The 21,321-nt window shown below is 49.8% G+C and overlaps 9 protein-coding genes across 9 annotated transcripts; 4 read left to right on the forward strand and 5 right to left on the reverse strand.

Annotated features, from left to right (window-relative positions):
• Window positions 1-185: 185 nt before the first annotated feature.
• Window positions 186-1,688, forward strand: N7517_011416 (acyl-CoA dehydrogenase family protein; the record flags this gene model as incomplete). The annotated part of the gene is made up of 4 exons (XM_056729139.1): window positions 186-678; window positions 755-982; window positions 1,042-1,131; window positions 1,183-1,688. 4 exons carry the CDS (start codon window positions 186-188, stop codon window positions 1,686-1,688), a joined length of 1,317 nt encoding a protein of 438 aa, XP_056574954.1.
• Window positions 1,689-2,110: 422 nt separating this feature from the next.
• N7517_011417 (glycoside hydrolase family 125 protein) lies at window positions 2,111-3,777 on the reverse strand (the record flags this gene model as incomplete). The annotated part of the gene is made up of 2 exons (XM_056729140.1): window positions 2,111-3,587; window positions 3,650-3,777. 2 exons carry the CDS (start codon window positions 3,775-3,777, stop codon window positions 2,111-2,113), a joined length of 1,605 nt encoding a protein of 534 aa, XP_056574955.1.
• Window positions 3,778-4,170: 393 nt separating this feature from the next.
• On the reverse strand, window positions 4,171-5,960 carry N7517_011418 (uncharacterized protein; the record flags this gene model as incomplete). Its single annotated transcript, XM_056729141.1, has 9 exons — window positions 4,171-4,310; window positions 4,367-4,540; window positions 4,598-4,744; window positions 4,795-4,816; window positions 4,897-5,208; window positions 5,265-5,443; window positions 5,498-5,739; window positions 5,805-5,860; window positions 5,910-5,960. 9 exons carry the CDS (start codon window positions 5,958-5,960, stop codon window positions 4,171-4,173), a joined length of 1,323 nt encoding a protein of 440 aa, XP_056574956.1.
• A 208-nt stretch (window positions 5,961-6,168) lies between these two features.
• rad18 (E3 ubiquitin-protein ligase RAD18) lies at window positions 6,169-7,481 on the forward strand (the record flags this gene model as incomplete). Its single annotated transcript, XM_056729142.1, has 3 exons — window positions 6,169-6,703; window positions 6,754-6,883; window positions 6,941-7,481. The coding sequence occupies 3 exons, from the start codon at window positions 6,169-6,171 to the stop codon at window positions 7,479-7,481; spliced, it is 1,206 nt and encodes a 401-aa protein (XP_056574957.1).
• A 99-nt stretch (window positions 7,482-7,580) lies between these two features.
• N7517_011420 (putative vacuolar sorting protein SNF7 family protein) lies at window positions 7,581-9,244 on the reverse strand (the record flags this gene model as incomplete). Its single annotated transcript, XM_056729143.1, has 4 exons — window positions 7,581-8,279; window positions 8,340-8,762; window positions 8,824-9,118; window positions 9,195-9,244. 4 exons carry the CDS (start codon window positions 9,242-9,244, stop codon window positions 7,581-7,583), a joined length of 1,467 nt encoding a protein of 488 aa, XP_056574958.1.
• Window positions 9,245-10,109: 865 nt separating this feature from the next.
• N7517_011421 (TRAPP III-specific subunit 85 family protein) lies at window positions 10,110-12,391 on the reverse strand (the record flags this gene model as incomplete). The annotated part of the gene is made up of 2 exons (XM_056729144.1): window positions 10,110-11,272; window positions 11,329-12,391. The coding sequence occupies 2 exons, from the start codon at window positions 12,389-12,391 to the stop codon at window positions 10,110-10,112; spliced, it is 2,226 nt and encodes a 741-aa protein (XP_056574959.1).
• Window positions 12,392-12,786: 395 nt separating this feature from the next.
• On the forward strand, window positions 12,787-14,745 carry N7517_011422 (tRNA adenylyltransferase; the record flags this gene model as incomplete). The annotated part of the gene is made up of 3 exons (XM_056729145.1): window positions 12,787-13,840; window positions 13,901-14,458; window positions 14,507-14,745. The coding sequence occupies 3 exons, from the start codon at window positions 12,787-12,789 to the stop codon at window positions 14,743-14,745; spliced, it is 1,851 nt and encodes a 616-aa protein (XP_056574960.1).
• A 106-nt stretch (window positions 14,746-14,851) lies between these two features.
• Window positions 14,852-16,660, forward strand: N7517_011423 (Tti2 family protein; the record flags this gene model as incomplete). Its single annotated transcript, XM_056729146.1, has 3 exons — window positions 14,852-15,007; window positions 15,055-15,250; window positions 15,300-16,660. The coding sequence occupies 3 exons, from the start codon at window positions 14,852-14,854 to the stop codon at window positions 16,658-16,660; spliced, it is 1,713 nt and encodes a 570-aa protein (XP_056574961.1).
• A 307-nt stretch (window positions 16,661-16,967) lies between these two features.
• Window positions 16,968-20,000, reverse strand: N7517_011424 (phosphatidylinositol-3,5-bisphosphate 5-phosphatase; the record flags this gene model as incomplete). The annotated part of the gene is made up of 1 exon (XM_056729147.1): window positions 16,968-20,000. One exon carries the CDS (start codon window positions 19,998-20,000, stop codon window positions 16,968-16,970), a length of 3,033 nt encoding a protein of 1,010 aa, XP_056574962.1.
• Window positions 20,001-21,321: the final 1,321 nt, after the last annotated feature.

A 21,321-nucleotide genomic window follows, 5' to 3' on the forward strand; every position in this document is an offset into this window, starting at 1 on the left:
CGGTCTCCATAAGCTCTCCCCACGTTCTTCACAGGCGACCGAGCTTGGTCTTCCCCGCATAAAACCACCTTACACTTCTAACCATCAAATAATCAAATATAGCTCTATTCCATATTCCATATTACCTAGCTAACTAGCTACCTACTTTGTATTCATCTTCCCTTAACACTAAATACTACCTCATAATGGCCGATACCCTCCGCCCAGCAACAGCTCCATACAGCGAGCCCCTGCTCCCACAACTAGACATCCGCAATCCATACTACACAGACCTGCACCACAACCTACGCGCCACTGTGCGCGAATACATCGACACATACATATCCCCGTACGCCGCAGAGTGGGAAGAAGCAGGCCAAGTCCCCGAAGCCGTACGCCAGCGCCATTGCAAGCTAGGCTACAGCATCGTTCATCCCCTCACGAGCGAAGATGACTCGGCCGGTCTCTCTCTGCCTGGAAATGTGCCGCACGAGAAGTGGGATATATGGTGCTCGCTGATTGTATCGGATGAGCTCACGCGCGTTGGATACGTCGGTGTGAGCTGGGGGCTTGGGGGTGGTAATGCGATTGGATGTCCGCCTGTTGCGCGTTTTGGAAATCCTGAGCAGAGGAAGAAGTGGCTTCCTGGTGTTGCGAGGGGGGATATTAGGTTTTGTTTGGGGATTACCGAGCCGGATGGTATGTGAATGTTTACTTTGTGGTGGAAGTATATCTTCCTAAGGAAACGAGTTGCTGACTTTGTTTGGTTCTTCAGCGGGCTCTGATGTTGCCAATATCAAAACTACAGCTCAGCGAGATGGGAATCACTACATTGTGAATGGGGCGAAGAAATGGATTACCAATGGTATCTGGGCTGATTATTGCACTGCTGCTGTTAGGACTGGTGGTCCTGGCAGGTCTGGTATCAGCTTACTTGTTATTCCCTTGGCTATTGCCGGGGTGACTCGCAGGCGTATGCATAACTCGGGTGTTAATGCCAGTGGTGGGTGCTTCTTTTTCTATACGACCCTGTGAAGACATGGCAAATTAATATAAGTACAGGTTCAACCTTCATCGAGTTTGAAGATGTGAGCGTCCCTGTCGAAAACCTCCTCGGCCAAGAGAACAAGGGGTTTCCCCTTATCATGTCGAGTGAGTTGCCTTAAACCATGGACTTTAATCTGGTATTAATATTTTCTCCAGACTTCAACCCAGAGCGCCTTTCCCTCGCCTGTGCATCCTTGCGACTCGCCCGAGTCTGTGCCGAAGATGCCTACAACTACGCCGTCCAACGCGAGACATTCGGATCACCACTGATTGAAAAGCAGGCAATCCAGTCCAAGATCTTCAAATTTGGCCTCATGATCGAGCCGGCCTATGCGTTCATGGAACAGCTTGTGAATATCCTCGAACTTACCAAAAATCGTCCTTCCGACGACGTCAACATCGGTGGCATGACTGCCTTGCTTAAAGTCATGTCGACCAGGGCTCTGGAGAAGAGTGTTCGAGAAGCACAGCAAATTATGGGAGGTGCGGGCTACAACAAGGCCGGGAAAGGTGCTAGAATTGAGCAGATTAGTCGTGATGCTCGGGTTCATGTAGTCGGTGGCGGAAGTGAGGAGATTATGGCGGGATTGGCGCTGAGGGAGGAGACGAAGGCGATTCGCACTCGGCGAAAGGCGCTTCAGAAGAGACAGTCTAAAGTATGAAGATTGGGTACCTGTGGGGACGGAGGAACGGAGGAACTAGGATATAAGCGTATGTATGTATTGAATCAAGCAGTTCTAAGGAGAAATATAGCCCGGCAGCCTTCATGAATTAATGCAATGAATAGAGACAGAAATAGTTGGCTGCTTGTGCGGCTTTATGATGTCTTTTCAGTGGTATTTATTTAGCGATATTTTTAGATATTCCGTTTACATGTCTTTTTCTTTAAGACATTTTCTCCCCGTTCTTAGTTTTATAGGTAGGTATACCACAGGAATAGAGAGGCAAGAGGCTTGATTTATGAATACGACTGTCTGTGTATGACCTGGGATCAAGATAATGCTATAAGGATAGTATTAGGGTCCACTGGTATTGTCAAGAAACGCCAAAGAAGCCTAAACCACAAGCAGACATTCTCTCAATCCTATTGAACAGTATAAGGCTTTGCATTGATACCAAATATCAAATGAGGCCTCTCAGCGGCAATCTTAAGCACAGTCTGCGCAAAGACCGAGTTCGCCCATGCGAACCAAGGACGGGTATAGTCCTTGATGTTGGTAACATTGATAGATTCGTGAACAAGCCCAAGCAGGCTAGAGTTACGAACGAGGTTGAGGTTTCCAATTATCTCAGCGTCGTCGTCAGAGGTCATAGTCTGGACAAGTAGAGACATGGGCCAGGCGTTCTCAAGACCGATATGCGGACCACCGATGCCGTGGAACTCCGGACCCACTAGGTAGTACGGGTTGGAGGCTTTGTCGGTGATCATTTTGCGAGTATTCTGGTAGACGGGGTCTGATTTGTCCACGAAGCCGAGGTAGGGCAATGAGAGCAGTGAGGGGATGTTGGCATCGTCCATGAGAATACGTGATCCGTACCCGTCGACTTCGAATGCGTAGACATCTCCGTATCTGGGGTGTTGGACAATACCGTGATCGCGAACTGCCTTGGCCAGCTTGGTACCGCGTTCCTGTAGGTCTGCGACGAGATCTGCAGGCCCACCAGCTGCCTTGATGACTTTCGCTGTCTTTTGGAGTTGTACTGACATCATGGCGTTAGGTGGAATGAAGAAGCCGAGGATCGTAGCATCATCACTTGGCCGGAACGCGCTGCGAATCAGGCCAGTCTCGCTATTCAGCGGGTTGCCTACACCAGCTAGGTTGAGGGTCTCAGTGCCAATGGTAGTCTGTCGTTGGAACGTGTACTGATTTTTGACGAACTGGCCCTGAGTATTGAATGTGGGCTGAGACTCAGTATCAATGGTTTTCAGCACAGTTTGCAGCGCTTTGTACCATCGGTCGGTTAAGAACTCAGTTGAACCAGTATTCTCATGGAACTCAGTGCCTAGCAGTAGGAAATGGGCCAACGAGTCAAGTTCGTACTTGCACTCAAATACAAAAGACTCGTCATATGCAGGGTGCACAGTATCTTTTTGAGTGCTGGCTTCTGGCTTGATACCGCTCAAAGCCGGGGGCTGGAAAGCATTACAATAGGGCGACTGGATAACGAATTCGGACTGGGTGTTGATAGCACCTAGGATGAGCGAGTAAAGACTCTTGTCCTTAGCAGCCAGTGCCTGGTAGTTTGTGAGCTGGTTTGTTGAGTCGCGCAGCCACTCGGCGTTGATATCGCCCGTCACAACGAAGGTCTGTACGCCGGTCCATTGCGCGCCGTCCCGCCTGGCATTGGTGCTGGACGACGTTGATCCGTTTGTATGCCACCGGATTGTAGTGTCTAGGGTATTTGGAAATGCATTTCGGAATATCTGAGCCAGATCTTTATCCACTAGGCGCGATGTGATGTCGTCAATGACCCTCTCCACAGCAGGCGATGAGAATGTCCGGCAAGCTTCCGCAGGTCGCTGAAAGGGAAGGTTCAAGGGACCACCACTGTAGGGAGCGCTGTGATATTATATCCTTGCTTAGCAAATACTCGGTGCATCTCGATGGGTATAGACTCTTACTGCGGTGTTGATGCATAAGAGGTATAGTCTGGGCAGGCCCGTCGCAAGATGGCTGGGTTATCTCTTTCTGGGAGGGCGCCAGCCTGAAGGCCCAGCAGAGCGACTGCAAGCACAGCAGGAAGAGTCATGCCGCAAGTGTTACGTCGAAAGAGAGGGACAGACTTGCACTACTACAGGGAAGAAGGCCGGGGTAAATAAGAGGGGATGTATGTCGATCCCAACCGGACAGGGATACATTCCACAGCACGCATACAATTTCTCCGTATTCGCAAGTATTGAGTTACATATCCCTCTATAGGAACCTTGAGGTAATTATCCCGGAGGAATAGAAAGTACACGGCGAAATCGAGGTGACATCGGTCAAGACAAGATGACACTCTTCTCCACAAGTGCGGAGAAGATCAACATCGCGGGATTTCCTTTTTGGGCGAATATAAACAGGCGAACGATATAGGCTTTCAATGTTATTAGATATCTGTGCTTTTAAAAATTCATTGTAACACAGCAATACTACAGACACATCACTTCTTTCCAAAGAAAGACATGATATTACCCTGTCCCGCAGCTTTGCCAGCCTTCGGCTTGGGAACATTGACTGGCTTCTTCTTAGGCACCGGCTCATCCTCGGAGAATGACTCCCACGTCGCCTCTTCCCGAGTAACTGCATAAAATTAGTAAACGTCACCAAAAGAACGGGCCTCAGCGGGATGCACGGACCTAAGTATCCTTCTTCGTCCTTGACTGTCTTCTTCTTCATGACTTGTCGCTTGCCTCGCCGCCGCCCGCCTTGCACGGTCACTTCTTCTTTAAGTTCGGCGGGCTTGGATGGTGGCGGTTGCTCAACAGGCGTGGGCTCCCGTGGCTCCTCATCGGCATCGGGCATTTCTTCATCTGCATCCATGTCAGTTAGATCATTCTTGGAGATGCAACCTGGACGCCCGGGCATACCGTCAGCCTCGTCGTCATCATCATCCATCATCTTCTTGAGCTTTTCCTCGCGCTCTTTCCTGTTTTCGCGGTTTGCTGCGGCTGCTTTATCGGCACTATCAGGGAACAATTCTTCTGCCTCTTCTTCAGATGCATCATCAAGCATGACTAGAAGATGTTAGATAAAGAAGTCTCAAAGCCAAGTGGGGTTAACTAACCATCGTCTGCACTCGGTGCGGCCTGTAGTCAAATGGTGAACAAGGTCAGTAATGAGCAAAAAGGAATAGGGAAAAAAGCCCAGCACGAGTGATTGCACAAACCGGTTCTGCGAGAGCCAATGCCTTTGTCTTTGGCTTTGCCTTGGCGAAAGAGCTGAAAAGATTGCCATTGCCTTTTTGCTTGGCTGGGGCTGCTTTACCCGAAGGCTTCGAGGATGCCTGGGAGTTGGCAGCAGAAGGTGGCTCGGACTTCGGTTCATTGGGCTTGCTAGCTTCCGTCTTCGAAGAAGATGCTTCCTTTGGTAATGGTCGTTTAGCGGGCACCGTCGACTCAGTCGAAGGCTTCGATGCCTTGGCAGCCGGCGCCTTCACAGCTGGAGCTGCAGGTGGCGGTGGACGCGCGCCAGTCCTCCGCTGGAACATACAAGCATTAGACCACGATAGACCTGTCGATATAATGGATGACCTACCTTGACGTTGTGATTTTGGATCATACCCCATTGCTTCCCAAACTCCAATGGATCCTCCTGCCCGTGTGTTCTCGCGATCTCCCGATTGGAATCAACCAACACATTCAAATCCGGCAGAGGTGTAGGCTCAAGACTGTAGACATGAATTGTAGATATCGATTGGAATGTTGATTTCGCATCTGCTCGACTCATTCAGTAATCGGTCCATCACCGAGATCCATGAATGTGCGTACCTTCCAAGTCTTCCTCGCGTGCTAACACGATGGAGGTAGTGCGAATTGAGTCCGAGTCTGCATCTTGGTTCGGCATTGAGCTAGACAAGTAGGGGCTGCTCTCCATCATATCATCATCATTGTCCGCATGGCCGTTCGTAGGGGCTGGCTCGGGCGCTTTCTGAATACCGGAGATGACGTAGGTTGCGTGGACGGTCTGTGGCTTCTTCGCGTTCTCGTTGCGGTGGAATTCAAAAAGGATGCTATGCAGCGGAGTATCAGTATCAGTTCCAATTCCAATTTCCTTTGTTGCGAACACAGAACATACTGTTTGGCCCGATTGGCGTGCACTTTGAGCGCGCGGCTCAGTAAGCGATATGTTACCTAATTCTGATAAGCTCCTGCTTGTCTGAAGGGCGTGAGAAAATCATACAGGGCGTCGCTCATTGAGCACATTCTCAGCCAGATACAACTTCGAGTCCATGGTTGCTGTTGAGGTGCTTGGAAGTTCCTCCGACGCGTTCTCAACCACTTAACGCGTATCAGTCAGCGAGTCTTGGCACGGGCATTTGCGGTCTCTTGCTCAAGCGGCTCTCCACTCACATTGTTATCCTCTTTCATTTGCTGTCGCCGGGCGAGCCCGGTTGGAATTAGAAAAGAGCGTGAGAGCTCAGGGCTTAGGTTTCAATTCAATGGATCAGTCGTTCGAGCTCCCCGACTCCACCGATTGGTTGGAAACACCACTTTCACTACTTGCGCCGTTCGAATCCTCACTACGATGTCAAGTCTGCAAAGACTTCTTCGATAATCCCGTTATTACTTCCTGCAGTCATACATTCTGCTCGCTGTGTATTCGCCGTTGCCTTAGCGCGGAAGGCAAGTGTCCGGCATGTCGGAGCTCCGACCAAGAGCTCAAACTACGTCGCAATTGGGCAGTGCAGGAACTCGTCGACGCGTTTAAATTAGCACGACCTAGTGTACTCGATCTTGCGAGGAAGGAAAGCGCGCGCCTCGCTAGGGGAGACGAAGAAATAGAAAAGCCGGCCCAAAAGAAGCGGAAGGTCAAGCAGGTGGAAGAGGAGGAGCTCCAGGTTCCAGAAACAAGTTCGCAAGGCCGACGGACTCGCTCTCAAAGATCCATAAATAGCTCAACAGAAGAGCGAACTGTTCCTCAGATCGTGTCCGAGGTCATTGAGGATAGTCAGGATGATGAAGAATATATGCCCGGTATGACACTTTTATCACACGGATACCAGACCCGTCTAATTGCCTTACAGAAGATGGGTTGGTGGCTTGCCCCATATGCTTGCGCAAAATGAAGGAAGAGGCAGTGTTCCCACACCTGAACGTACACCTACAGGAAGAAGAGACGTCTAAGAAAACCCCTACGAAGCCAGCATCTTTCGGGTATGTATATTATATTGCATAAGTCAAGAAAATAGCGCTAATGGATGACAATAACAGTTCATTAAAAGGCACATCCCAACGAGGCCTAACCCTCCCCAGCAAACAGCCCGAGCGGCTTCCGGCTATAAACTACTCCATATTGAGAGATAACTCATTGCGGAAGAAGCTTCGAGATCTTGGCATCCCGGACTGGGGGCAGAAACAGTTGTTGCAGCGACGTCATACTGAGTGGATGAACTTGTGGAATGCAAATTGCGACTCCAAACAACCCAAACCCAAGCGGGTATTGCTCCAGGAACTGGATGTTTGGGAACGCACGCAGGGTGGACATGCGGCGGTGCCGTCAGCATTCACCACTTCCAATAATGTGATGCGCAAGGACTTCGATGCCAATGAGTGGTCAAACAACCACGATGATGATTTCAAGCGTTTGATCGCAAATGCGCGTAAAAAGAGCGAGGCGCAAGTACGATCGACTATCCCCGAAACATCATCTTCGTCTGCAAACCAGGAGGGTGCTGGTTCACCCGTGAATGGTGGACGCGTTGAGCTCAGCCCAGACACCGATGCCAATCATGTCATTGACTTATCCAGGTGATATCAAAACAAGCCACATTGAACTTGAATTGAGAAGCACCTAGAAGAGCAAATCGTTCTTTCACGTAAGACAAATCTCTCTCCCGCAATTTGGAGGGTATCAGTTTGCTTGCATCGGGCGGTCCTCGACAGACATGTTAGAGAGCCGGTCAATAATGTTATCTTCCAGCTCCGACTCCGCATCTTTGGCCGCACGTGCCTTGCGAGAAGCCTCGTTGGAGGCTTGCTTGGCACTGTCCAGTTCGGCAAGCCTTCTCTCGGTGACTGCGGCCTCCTCCTTCTCTCTTTCCTCTCTGTCGCTCTTCTCCATCGCCGCAAGCTCATCATCAATCTCTCCCTCATCAATGACGGGGCCGGCCTCGTTCATGATGCTTCCGACCTCATCCACCTTGGTCATTTCTTCCCGCAATTCTTCAACAATGTCCTCAACCCTCTCGGCATCGCCGATCTGAGTATGCAGACCGCGAAGCACACCAGTGCTTGCCTGCATGACCTGCACTATTTCCACCTGGCCAGCAGCTTGCTCGATCTTTGAATAAACCTCTTCGAGCTGCATGAGGGTGTTAAACCTTTGCTGGAGGTTGTGTTCAGCCAGCTTCTTGGAGCGCACGGCGGACAGCGCTGAGATACGGTTTTTGTTTGCCAAGGCCGTCTTTGCAGACGCATTCAACTCGGCGATCTTTGCTTCCAGGCTCGTGACTTGTTTCGACATAGTCGACACCAAGGTCTTGATGGATGCAATAGTTGTGTCCTGTTGGGTGATCTCCGCCGATTCACCTGCGGATTTGAACTTAATTGTCTAGTCATCCATCAAGTCAGCATCTGGGTATTCTGGCCTTGTTTATATAGTCCAACTTACCTTGCCATCATATGCAATAGCACCGCTATCGCGGGACAAATAAAGCAACAAGACATCAAAATCCGCATCTGATAATTCCGTAGAATCGTTTAGTATGCCCGCGAATTCTTCAACAAAGCTTTCCTTGGAGTAAATAAGGTCAAGCTTGGTTGAGTTGCTGCCTGTGGCTTTCTTAACTGCTCGGTCTGCCGCTTCCTGTAGGTTCTCTACCAAGACCAACTCCTGCACCTGCAGCTTCGGTGCCGAATCACTCTCAGAACCTATCACAAAGCCTTTGAGTTGCCGAGCTCCCCAGCTCATAACATTCCAAGGGCTCAGGACCCCGGGGTCAATTAGCTTCCACTGACTCTTCTTTTGCAAAAGCCCAGCAGTGGTCTTGTAAACCGGCAATGGAATCATCGAACTCTTGCGCACTGCCTCATCCTGTAGCCCCCATTGGTTAGCTTAACAGCTCTGCCATCCAAAGGAAAGATAGTAGACCCACAAATACAGTGCCGAGAGCTACGGGTCTCCCCCACTCCGGACTCTCTAAATCCCGGAGAAGCGACTCATCTGTCCGCAGGATCAAGTGGTCTGTCTTCTTTCGTTTTGCTGGTGCTGTTCCGCTCTTAGCTGATATCGTCGAGCCGGAACGTGCGCGCACACCGCGTGAGGAGGTATAGCCGCGCTTTGCGGCTCGGTTGAGTGCTTGTTCCCATGCTGCGACATTTACAGCGTAGCCATCGGGGTTTGTCTTCTTCTGGGGCGTGAAGTCAGAGTAGAGGGATGGCAAACGATTTCTGATGACATGACATTGAGGGTAAGCGTGGTATTCTTTCTCTATTTTGTTGGGCTTCTTTAAGACTCGGTCTTTACCTTCGGAATGCTTCCTCTTGAGTGAGGATATATTTCAGTAGTTCGCTCATCATGCAAAGTTATAAGGAGAAATGATATGACTCGCTCTAAGCAAATAGACCCAACGTTGGAAGTTGGGTTTTTGGGAGTAGACCTCACAAAGCAGATGGGGTCATCTGCGCATCCACCTGGGCACTTCGACAGCTTTATCGATAAGCCCCACGTGACGCGTCCAAATGTGGCAGGTCCATGGGTGAGTTTGATGCTTAAAAGTACGATAATCACTTCTTGCCCTAAACTGAGTGCATATGTTCTCTGATATTACTTGAATACTCGGGGAGTAGAGAACAAGTGGCAGCTTGATTTCTGTTCACGGGGCTCCTCACACGTTACGTACGCACACATCGCTCACATCGGATAGTAGCTAGCAAGCTCCACCCTCTGAAGGCTTGGTGCCGACATCACCACTACCATCTGATCTTAATCCCTTCAGTATACTGCACCGCATCTGTGGTGAGTTGATCCCCGGATGGTTGGTTGGGTTGGTCCAGTATTCCGGAGAAGGATGGCTCCATGGATGAAGATCGGGGGTTTTGGTACCCAGTCCTAAAAAATATTTTCTAATAAGGGGCTGGGGAAGAGGAAGATGGTATTGTCTGCCCAAATAGGTATGACCGGGGGGTGCATGGATATGGCGGATCGCAGAATTTCCAATGTATTTAATTGACATACTCCAAGCCATGCTGTTTATCTTGTTATTAAACAAGATCCCACACTACCGGAAATGTTCCCGAGGTGTCCAGGACTACTCCGTACTCTGTACATTATGAGGGAAAGAGAGTATACATTACATTAGAGACCTAAATTGTAGTTTGAACAGGCTTGTATTCTATGGTTATATGTATGCTATGATGAGGTATTATGGCCATAATGAGTCTAAGCTCGTTCAAAGTCATCACTTGGCGGACTTTCAGGGTCCAGAGAATCCTGTGTTGAGTTGAAAGCTCCGGCATCCAGCTGCACAGGAAGCCCAATCAAAGACCGGCGATGATGGCGCATGTCGAGCTTCTCGCTAGTCTCCTCAGTGCCCGAGGGATCCTCGCCAGCGGGTTCATCTCGGGCATCGAATCCCCTCGATTCAAGATATTCAACCTTGACAGCATGGCGCAGATTGTCCACAAAACTCTGCATCTCAGGCATGGGAAACACCCCGTCAGCGTGCAGCACGTCAGCATAGAGGCGCTCGGCTTCTTCCAAACAGGCTGAAGCTAGGGTTGGTTGCCCAGCTTTAAGCCATTGATCGGCAGCGAGCATGCTCCACATGCCAGCTTTCCGGCGACGGCCGCCCCATTTTGCTGCTCCGATTGGTGTCTTGGAAGCGTAGCAAGCTGCTACCCTTTCGGTGTAAAGGATCTGACCCACTGGGCCCACAAGACCAAAGTCCATGACCCGCATGGCCCATTTGGCTGCGCTCTCGGTGGCTGACCCGCCACGAGACTTGAGAAGCTCAACCGCTAGGGATAAACAGCGCAGTGCGTGTGGCGCGTCTGAACAACGTGTGAGATAGGAGTAGCAAGCAGTCTCGAACATTTGGTCGACGCTTTCAAGCTTGATTTTGGCTGATGTGGCCAATGGATTGAGAAGCATGCTAACAGCGCACATTTCGTGGGCACCGGCATGGTACTTCCAGGCTTTGTCATTGCCAAAATCCGATCGAATCATGTCGTATGTGGACGAAGCTAGCTTCCAATCGCGGAGCATGAACGCAAAGTCCGCCATCTTTCGCAAGATAGCCTCCTGGGAGTCTGGACTATAAGAATGTTGTGCTGGATCGTAGTTCCCGCTGTTGCCACCCGACGGGCCTCCAATACTTGAACGCGAGCTTGAACCGAAGCCAGCCCATCGCCGAGACATCGACATAAACCTGCCACTTATACCACGCCTCCGAGATGCAACCTGGTCATTCCAGACAGCTACTTTATTTTCCATGAATGGAATGACGGATTGCACCACGAGTTCTCGGATGAATGCCCTAATCGCAGTAGCATCGGAGCCAAAGAGATATGGTGTGCCATCAGTGCCGAGATCAACCAAGGCTTCTGGGGAAAGTTAGCTTAGGTCTGAATATATGGCGGTGAAAACTTGCCTGCTTCACCTGCTCCCGACAGATGCTCTGACGGGGAGAGCCATTCGCACTGGGGAACTTGCATACTATCATCGTCGGTCACCACACACTGACTGCTCCGAAGTCTTAAAAGATGACAGTGTAGTCCAAAGTGCCGCTTCATTTGATCATAAAGCTTGATAGATTCTGTGATATCGTCTCGTTCTTCGTCATGAACTAAAACGTAATACCGAAGATACTCCTGGTTGACCCATTCGGGTAACTGTTGGGATCCAGTAGTTCCATCAGCGTAGAGCTGCCTGAGTGTCTCCAACGGAGCTGGGTTGCGCGAGCTGATGGCTATTACATTGGCTACTGGGTGGCCAAATGTCTCGTGGGGTGCGGTAGGTGCCGAACACAGCAGTTGTTGCAAAAACGACTTGCATAATGGAGTTGTTGCAGGAAATCCCAAAGTATCCTTCGTCCGTACAGAGGCACCAAGCATGCCATCTGAAGAGTCTAACTGCTTGGTCAACACTTCTTCCATCTGCGCCAGGGGCCCAGAGTCTCGACTAGCCGGAGCCTTGCCGATCCCTTTGAAATCGACAAAGCGCACTCCATAATCCTCCCAGGCACGACTTGAGCCTATACTGTCCCGGATCACCACCTTTCCGGAAACAGTTTCTCCAAATGGCCGGACCAACTCCCAAAATCCCCCCTTGAACCCCTTACTCCGCACCAAATTATCGGTATCCTCGGAGGCATGGACTGCGATCGTGGGTGAGAATGACCGAATGATTGATGTTCTTATATCGTCCGACCCATCCCCCCTTCCATCGAAAGGCGAGCCGATTGATGACCTTGCTAATTGTGGAGTGGAGGATCTCCCAGAGCGCGAGTGCGACGAGCCAGACCGTATTGGCAAGTCGGCGATCGTGGATGAGAGAGGGGGCGGCGATGAGACTGTCTGGGATTCTGCCAGTTCGGAATCTAAAGATTGAGTTGTTTCATGCTCCCCGGGGTATCGTGATGGTGATGTGGATGCGACTCGCGCAACGCCGGGAGAGAAGGACGGCGGAGGTTTGACCGGAGCAGCATCTCCGGGCGATGTCATGGGCGGACACCTGCTGCTTTGTGCAGATTTAAAGCGAGTGTAGTTGATCGACAGGCCCCATCGACTGGTAGATGAGGTCGAACGAGGTGTAATAGAGCGAGTGGGATGCAGGCGGCTTCACGGAGGTGTTGTTGGGGGAGAAAGCCAAGTCGACCGATTCGGGCCGATAAGCACTGACACGACAACGAAATAGAGCGACAGAACCTGTGGACAGGTTGGGCACTAAAGCCTTTTAAAGTGGCTGAGGATCTTGCCAATTGTAAATGTAATACAGAGTACTTTCAGGTAGAGGCTGATGGTCGATCTCCAAGTGGTGATGCAAACCACGTGAGAGCCATTCTTATCGACAATCAAACTGACTCATTTTCTCAGAGCATCTGACCTGACTATGTTCAATGAAGTTGCGCTCTTTCGTGTGTTTATTTAAGGCTACTGGTCTCCCTTCAGCTAAAGCTCCACTTGCCCGCACTCTAGCGAGAAGAGCTGGTCAAATACACCCGTTTCAACAACATCTACCCCTCCGAACCTACTCTGCATCTGCACCTCGTCGCACGTCCATGCGCAACCCCAAATCGGACCCAGACTTCTCAGAACGAGTCAGCAAGAGGCGACGCATTTCTTCCCCGACGCGGGAAGACTCATATGCAACCATGAGCCCCGTCATGCCTACCATCGAGCTCACTCCGCTTGAGAGCGCCCTACGAACCCTACTCCTCGATGTCGCACAATACATTACCGAAAAGAAAACCACCGCAGGAGGCAGCACTGTGACAGATCACTCCGGAACTGTTTTGCGCTTCACAGGCGGGTGGGTCAGGGACAAGCTGCTCGGAGTCGAGAGCCATGATATCGACGTGGGCATCAGCAACATGACGGGATACCAGTTCGGTATGGCCCTGAAAGACTACCTGGATGTTCCCAACCACCTTGAAAAATACAAGAAAGGCCTTCCAAATGGGGAAATGCACGACGCCATTGTGAGCCTTCACAAAATCGAGGCCAACCCAGAGAAGTCAAAGCACCTCGAGACCGTCACAACCAAGATTTTCGGCTTGGATATTGATTTGGTCAATCTGCGGAAAGAGACATACACAGATGACAGTCGGAATCCTCAGATGGAGTTCGGCACCGCTCTCGAAGACGCTCTGAGACGCGATGCAACTATCAATGCGCTTTTCTACAATCTTAATGAGTCACGGCTGGAGGATTTCACTAAGAGGGGACTGGACGACATGAAGAAAAAGATTATTCGATGCCCAATGGAACCATATCAGACCTTCAAGGATGACCCACTGCGAGTGCTTCGATTGATCCGCTTTGCGAGCAGACTGGGGTACCAAATCGACCCCGAAACCGAAGCTGCCATGAAGATTGAAGATATTCGCGAGGCGTTGAAGCTCAAAATCAGTAAAGAGCGAGTGGGAACCGAGCTGGAAAAGATGTTGCGCGGTGAGTCATTGCGCTTTCCCAGTGCTTTACATTTCTGACGAGTCATATCTCATATCTTAGGCCCCGACCCTCGTGGTGCATTGGAGCTCATCGACCGACTCCAGCTATTCCCCACTATCTTCGCTAACCACCAGGACGATGTCAAGGCTGATACGTCGACATGGCCACTTGCCTACAATACTATGGCACGATTGCTGCATCCAGAGGCTGGTGATAGCGAAGACGTTCAGACAGTCACTAAGCGCGTTCGGGATATCCTATTCCGCGACGAGACTACCATATACTACGCCTGGATGATTGCAACATTTGCTCCCTGGACTTCCACCCCCACTCGTACCGGGAAAGGATACAAACCCTTGCCCCCACGAGCGGTTGAGGTTGGAAGAGATAGTCTTCGCACTGACAACAAGACCCTCAATGCGCTCCGCGCTTCTGCTCTACATTACAAGGAAACAATTGCGACCAAAAACGCACTTCTCGCGAAGGAGATGAGTGGAACACCGGCAGAAATCCGACAGCGCATTGGGTTGCAAATACGGTCATGGAATAAGGACTGGAAACTTTGCATTCTCCTGGCTATCATGCAAGAAGCCATGGCGCTCCGTGACTTCACAGAAGGTAAGCTCCATCCCTTGGTGATAACATTCCATTTCTCACGATGTGTAGTCATCCGCGAATACGACCAGTTCCTTGCGTACATTGTAGAAAGCGACCTGGAGGATGTTTGTGACCTCAAGCCCATTGTAAACGGCGACGAAATTATGAAAAGTCTGGGGGCCAAAAAGGGACCCTGGATGTCCAAGGCAGTTAACATGGCCCTGGAATGGCAACTTCTTCATCCTGATATCACAGAGAAAGAAAAGGTGCTGGAGGAGATTGCGAATCGACGAGCAGAATTAAAGTGACGTCCAAACTGAAGATCCGATGACAAATGAAAAAACCCCTCGCGGACAACTTCACTTTGTTTACAACTTCTTCTCTTCCATTTTTTTATTGTAAATATTGTTAGCAATGGATAAATTGCGCAAAGAAGCCCGAGAGGCTCTCGTGCAGAATCCTGGCAAAATGCCAATCGGTTTCTTCCCCGCCGTTGCGGCTGCGTCCAAAAGTGATTTGGCTCAATTATGGCAGGACGTTGCTTCTTACGATCACTCGACGCATTTGAATGTATGTTTTCATCTATATAATCAAGACAAATGGACTAATTTTTCTAGATCTGCGAAAGCCTGGTTACTGTGACCAGTTATATCGACTACTGGGATGGCATGCTGCCAAATGACCAAGGCCCGCGACCCTTGAAACCAGCCGAGGCCAAAGCCGTTAATAACTTGTTTGACTGGGCCAGTGGCGCGGCTTTGCCTTCATCGGATTTTGCAGTCGATTTTGATGAGACTGCCGAGATTACTCACGGTAAGTTCTTTTATAATAATGTGAAGCTTTTACTAATTGCGCCACACAGATATTATCAAAGCTCAGAACGAGAGTCGGTTTAGATCTGAGCTTGCTCTGGAGCTGCTTTTGGTTTTGAACAAGCCACTCGCAGGTCTGCCAAATGGCAAGCCAGATAATGCGGCAGACATCCTTCTCGCGGGGGCATGTTTCGCCAATGAGCAAAACCCATGGGCCACATCAGAAAGCTACAATGCGGCATCGATGCTCATGAGCGTGTGGGTCCAGGACACTCGTCGTGGCAATACATTCTGGTCTGCTATCGACTTCATCCTCAGGGACAGGATTAGGCCTCTTTTTGCAAAGACAAAGAATCCCGCCATCACTAGTGCCGGCCGCAAGAACTTCCATCCTCAGACTCAACCTCGCTTCGGTGGAAGCGATCTGGATGCAGCAGCAAAGCCTTGGAAGACCACCGATGTCTACGTCGCATCTGTGCTGTCATGGATTCTCTCACAATACCAACCCGAGGACACCGCAGAATTCGAAGCCCATTTCCAGCTTTTCGTGCCCACTATCCTCGCAATGGTTGACGACAACAACCTGCCATTCAAAACAAAAGGCTGTGCCCTGCTCACTCAGCTGCTGCAACCGATCCAAAAAAGCGGCTCCGACATCCTCCGACGAACAAACCTCACCTCCGTCTTCGAAGACGCTGTCACCCCGTGTCTTCTATCCCTACCATCCATCACACCCGAGGATAGATCCCTCGGTCTACTAAGACAAGCATACCCAGCCCTCCTCTCCACCCTCAAAACTGCCTACAAAGGCCCCAGCCCATCCGAAAAGGATAAAGAAGCTTACACTACCAGCCTCGCCAAAATCCTCCGATCAAACCTCATCTCCTCATTCCACCACATCAGCTCTGGCACTCCAGCCGCCGGCTCAACAGCATCCTTCCCACACCCCCGTCTCTCAACCTTCCTCCTAGAAAAAATAACAATCATCATCAACGAGCTGGGAATCCACACTACAAAGTACCTGCAAGAACTCATCCCAGTCCTCTACGCCACATTATCAAACCCATTCGGAACAGCGCACCCTCCACTACTGCTTGCCGCAGCAGTAGCCACGCAAGCAGTGATCAAAAACGCACACCCACGGATCTGGCGCTGGCGCGGTGAGATCCTGAGTGGGCTGAGTTCATGCTGGCTCCATATTGCCGAGGATAGTAGGGATTCAGCTGAGCTGGCTAAGCTGAAGCGCGAGTTGCAGACTACGCTTCAAGTTTTGAAGCTTGTTTTGCTGAACCCTGTTGCTATTGCAGCTGGTGTCCCAGAGCCGGAACAGGTGCAGGTCAAGGAAAATGCGGAAAAGGAGTTCCAGGAGCTTGTTGACGCGGATTCAGAGCTCGAGGGACTTTTTGCTTGATCGTTACTGGCAATCTCTTTCTGGGAGATTATTTAGGAATAAGCTTATAACAACCATTATGACAATATCAAATGAAGCTATGCAATAATAGTCGGCCGTGTGATTTTAGTGGTTTTCTCGGATATTCTTCTTAGATTGTCTTTTTTGGATGTTAAATTCAAATCCTTACTTGCTCTTGAGGTTGGTTGGTAGTAAATAGACACGATTCATGTAACTTTCAATAAAATAAGACACTACGTACTGAGGGTATCAATTTGCTGTACTGAACGCCAAAACAAGAAGAAAAACGGACACGGGGTTCGTAGCATCATGGATCAACCCGTTGCTTAAAAAGACTTTTCCCACGCAACCACTGACGATACCGTTTATACCTCTTCTTCTCATAGTCCTCACCCACGACAGTAAGGCCATCCTCAGAGACATCCAAGAACTCGGCATAAGCAAGCATGTTTATGCCAGCCCTCGCCTCCAGCGCAGATTCCTCGACATTGCATTTATTCGCGTACTCCAGGAGATCGAGATTGTAACCGTGATCTTGCAGGGATGAAGCTGTCATTTCGTCTTCGGATGTGACGACAAGCGGGACCTTGAGCGGGTGGTTGATATACCGCTCGTATTCTTCTGCCTCGGCGCTGGTGACAGAGGGGCTCAGCGAGTCGCTGACTAGCTGGCCGAGGGTCCACTGGGCGATCTCCGCTTTGCTTGGTGTGGAAGGGTTTGGAGGGTCGATGGGTGGGATTCGGGATACGTGGGGGATTTTGAAAGCGGGCTCTTTGATGATGCCCGCGAGAGGAGGGTGTTTCTCCGATGAGGGTGGTTGGTGGGCCCAAGTTTGTGCTGCTTCGGGTATCGGCGTCGTGCTTGATGAGGCGCGACTGCGGCTGTTGAGAGGCTCTTGGATCTTGACGCTGCGCTGTGGTAGGCGCTCGCGTTGGATTTGCTCTGGGGGGATTCGGGGCACGAAGGGACTGAGATCGGGGACTGGGTGTCCTGGGCGGACTGGGGGTAGATAGCGGGATGTGGAGTTCATTTTCCAGGAGAAGACTTTGGATAGGGAAGATAAAGCGAGTGGTCGGTAATATTCCAGCCAGAAGTCATCAAAATGTGAGAGTGGTGCTTTGGGATGGAATGGGAGGGGTGGGAATTCCCGGGCCTTCAGATATTCTGGTGTGTACCAGGAGATATAGCTGGGTTTCTTTCTGTCGAAGTGGGATTTCGGATCGGTATGGTGGAGATAGTAGTCGTTAGGAAGATCCCAAAGCATCGGAGTGCCCTGCGCGAAGATGTAGTTTCCAAGAAAGAGATTGTATGCCTCTTGGCGCTGAGCATCAAGGAAAGAGTTGTTGTAATACCGCTTGAAGCTTTCCACCATATCGCGAGAGTGGCTGCTCCACTGATTGATCTTACGGTACGTAGCCATGGTGTTCACCAAATGGGATCCGCCGTATTGAATGGCGATAGTGTCTCCATGGTCATGCCACATGTTCGTGAAAAGATTAACAGCATCGGTATCGTACTCCACCGTGGTGTCATCTATGACACCAAGAGCATGGAGCTGATAGCCAAGTGCCCTCTTGCCAATAACAAACTGTGCAGCATTTGTTCGGTCGAGGCAGTCAATGCAGTTGGTCCTTGCAACACCGTTCTGAAGCCGCAAGCCGGATTCCGCGTCATCTCCATTCTTGAAAAATCCGATTTGAGGAATGATGTCACCTGCAATATCTTCTAAGGTCTCAATGACATCCTGATCCCGGCTTTTTGCAGCACGACTCATATCCCACGCCTCGTATATGAGCTTTTGATCCTCGGGAAGAAACTGGTTCAAGTAAGTCACAGCGTTGGTGAACTCCTTGAGAAGTATCGACTCTCTCGGGGTTCGTTCGCGAGATTTGACCAGGTTCAGAACATAGATTGGAGCGCCATATCTTCGAAATAAATCGTCGAAATGCAACGCCGCAGCCGAGTAAAATGGATCCACGAGATTAAGCTCAATATCCGGTTTCGGTGATACGCCTGTATTTTCTTGAGTCCAATGAAGAGGAATACTCCCACGATGTTGAACAAAAGAAGTATAATGAGGGTTTGCATGAAGTCTTGGACCTGCAGAATGGAATGACGTTGTTGTCTGTTCACATACAATCTGTTCAGTCTCTACATCGTTGGCCACATATCCCAGGTCGTTTGCGCCTCGCTTGAGGAACCGCGCTCCAGCGAAGAATCGAGATCGACGGGCGATGATTGTGATGTAGACCATCCGTCCATAGACACTCATCTTTGACTGATCCACATATCCATGAATGATGGGTAGACACCATTCGTAGGGATTCTTGAGGGCCTCGGCAGCCGGCGAAAGGATATGGTGGTTCCAGATGAACATAGAGTGGTAATCATGCGAAGATGGTTGTGGATGTCCGTCCTGGTGAGTCTTGCGATCCCGGCAGATATTATGCTGGAGTGTGCGAGTGATATCGTAGGAATAGCTGAAATAGAAAGAGCGCGATAAGTCAAGATTGTTCAAGATCGCGATGTATCGTGCCTCCTCTGAATGCTTCTCGGCCTTAAGATGTGAGGGTTCCGAGGTGGTCAATGGGATCAGTTCGGTTTCGTCGATCTGATAGACATTGTGACCACCCAGCATGGCAACCTGGCTCCTCTTGGTAACGAGTAGCATGTAGTATGCACCCGTAAATCGGATGAAGCCAAGCAATGCCCATGCACTGCACTTCTGATTCAAACCGCCAGAGCTCTTGTTGCCGTCGTCGATTGCATCCAGCAACTGAACCATCTCTCTTTTGTTGTATACCATGTCATCCTCAATGATACTCAGCTCACCAGACTCTGATGTCCGATCAATTTTCAGAATCCGAAAGCGGGTCTCCGCAAGATTAATCCCGACCATATAAAATCGCGTCGCGGTTTCGTACAGCGTAAATTTGTGCATACGGTTGATCCCCTCGTCCTCCAAGTTGTCTAAAGCTGATCGGTGTTTCTGCGCAAAAGTCGGCGAAGCCTCTCGCTCAAAGGAAGTTGCCACCTGTGGCTCCTCATCTTCCCCATCTCCTTCCTCTTCCTCCTCAATCCGAGCTCCAGGCGGTGGGTTGTAAGGCAACGGGAATTCCGACACGACTGAGGCATCGTCTATTATTCCAGCATCATCGGTGCGTTCTATTCGGGAAGAGGGTCTGATGCTCGTGGTTTGGGTCGAAGTTGGTCCCGCTGTGGTGTCTTGTTTCGCCAAATTCGGGTCTGAAGGGCCGGATGGAATCGGGAGATGTTCATCGTGAAAAGGTGCTTCCTGGGACACTAGTCCGATGAGAGATACATCATCAAAGCTCTCCATAGCTCTAGATGCTCAAATCAACTCAAGATACAGTCCGAAAAGCTGCATATCCAGGTGATTTCAGGCCAAAGGCGATGTTATGAAGTTCAAAGAGGAGGTCCCCACACATGACGTCGCCGTAAATAGCGGCCAATTGGTCATATAAAGGCATTTGGGCTATATCTGTTTGAGATATTCAAATTACTATATAACACAAACTAGGTCGCTTTTTCAGAGTTATTATAGTATACAAATATCAATTCACCTTTTTCCAATCTCTCTTTTCATTTCAGCCCCCTATCCTTTATTCCTAACTATTCCTAGACCCATGAAGCGCAATATGTATATATTGATAATTAGATGTATAAAATTTCTACAACTATATGGTTCAAATGTCCCTGGGTATGCCATTCAGACCCTACATATCTAGCATGTTAGCCTAATAAAATATGCATCCTTTGTTTGAATTCGCAGATGGGATGTTGTACCGGACCATCCCACACAAAGGATTAACTATTCCCACCTAGAGCTTATGTGTACCGTTTGTCACTTGTTATGTTCTATGAAGACATAATAGGAGGCCTTAATAGACACAGTTTGTCATGTCACAGCTTTCTCTTTTGGCTCACGTCGCATTTGTATCTAGCGACTCCTTTCCGAAATGCGCGACGTATGGGTTGGCGCTTGAACCGGGCGAACGGCTGGGAAGGACATTCATTTGGTTTAGAGGGTGATTAGACCTTTGCCAACTTTGCTACGTTTCATTCAAGGAGACATGGTGAAAATGTGGAAATATTAGAGATAACAATCAACATCATAGTCTTACTATTCGATGCATTAATTTCCGCGGTGGTAGCAATACTTACCTACAGAAAGTACATACCAGTAAGCTAAAAGAACTAAACAAAGAAGAATAGGGATAAAATCCAGCTCAGAATTCTACATGATAGGTGCCAACACTGTTAGAGGTATCGACCCCCAATGTATTCCGTGGGACCTGTCAATGGCCACGAACCCACAAGGCTCAGCCAATGACTTTATCATGAAACATCCACGAGAACTGTCAATTTGATGTAGGCACAGACCTGCACTAGACCTCAACAAAGTGGTAATGTTGATATCCTTGTGTGTAGGTAAGGCACAGCCCTCTACGCGATCTCAGGTGGGCTACGGAGAGATGGGGGTCGACGGCTGGAGAGAGGAAGAAGAGAAGAAAAAGAGAAGAAGAAAGATGGGGGGGAGGCCTTTTATAGGGTCACTTCCCACGTACCTTCCTAAAATGGACAGCCCTTTGCTCTTTCCATTCCTGTCAAGTTTACTTAATCGCACCTTCCAACCTTGG

Source organism: Penicillium concentricum (genome assembly GCF_028827145.1).
Source record: "Penicillium concentricum strain IBT 3081 chromosome Unknown utg000006l_segment0_segment0, whole genome shotgun sequence".
Classification (NCBI taxonomy): domain Eukaryota; kingdom Fungi; phylum Ascomycota; class Eurotiomycetes; order Eurotiales; family Aspergillaceae; genus Penicillium; species Penicillium concentricum.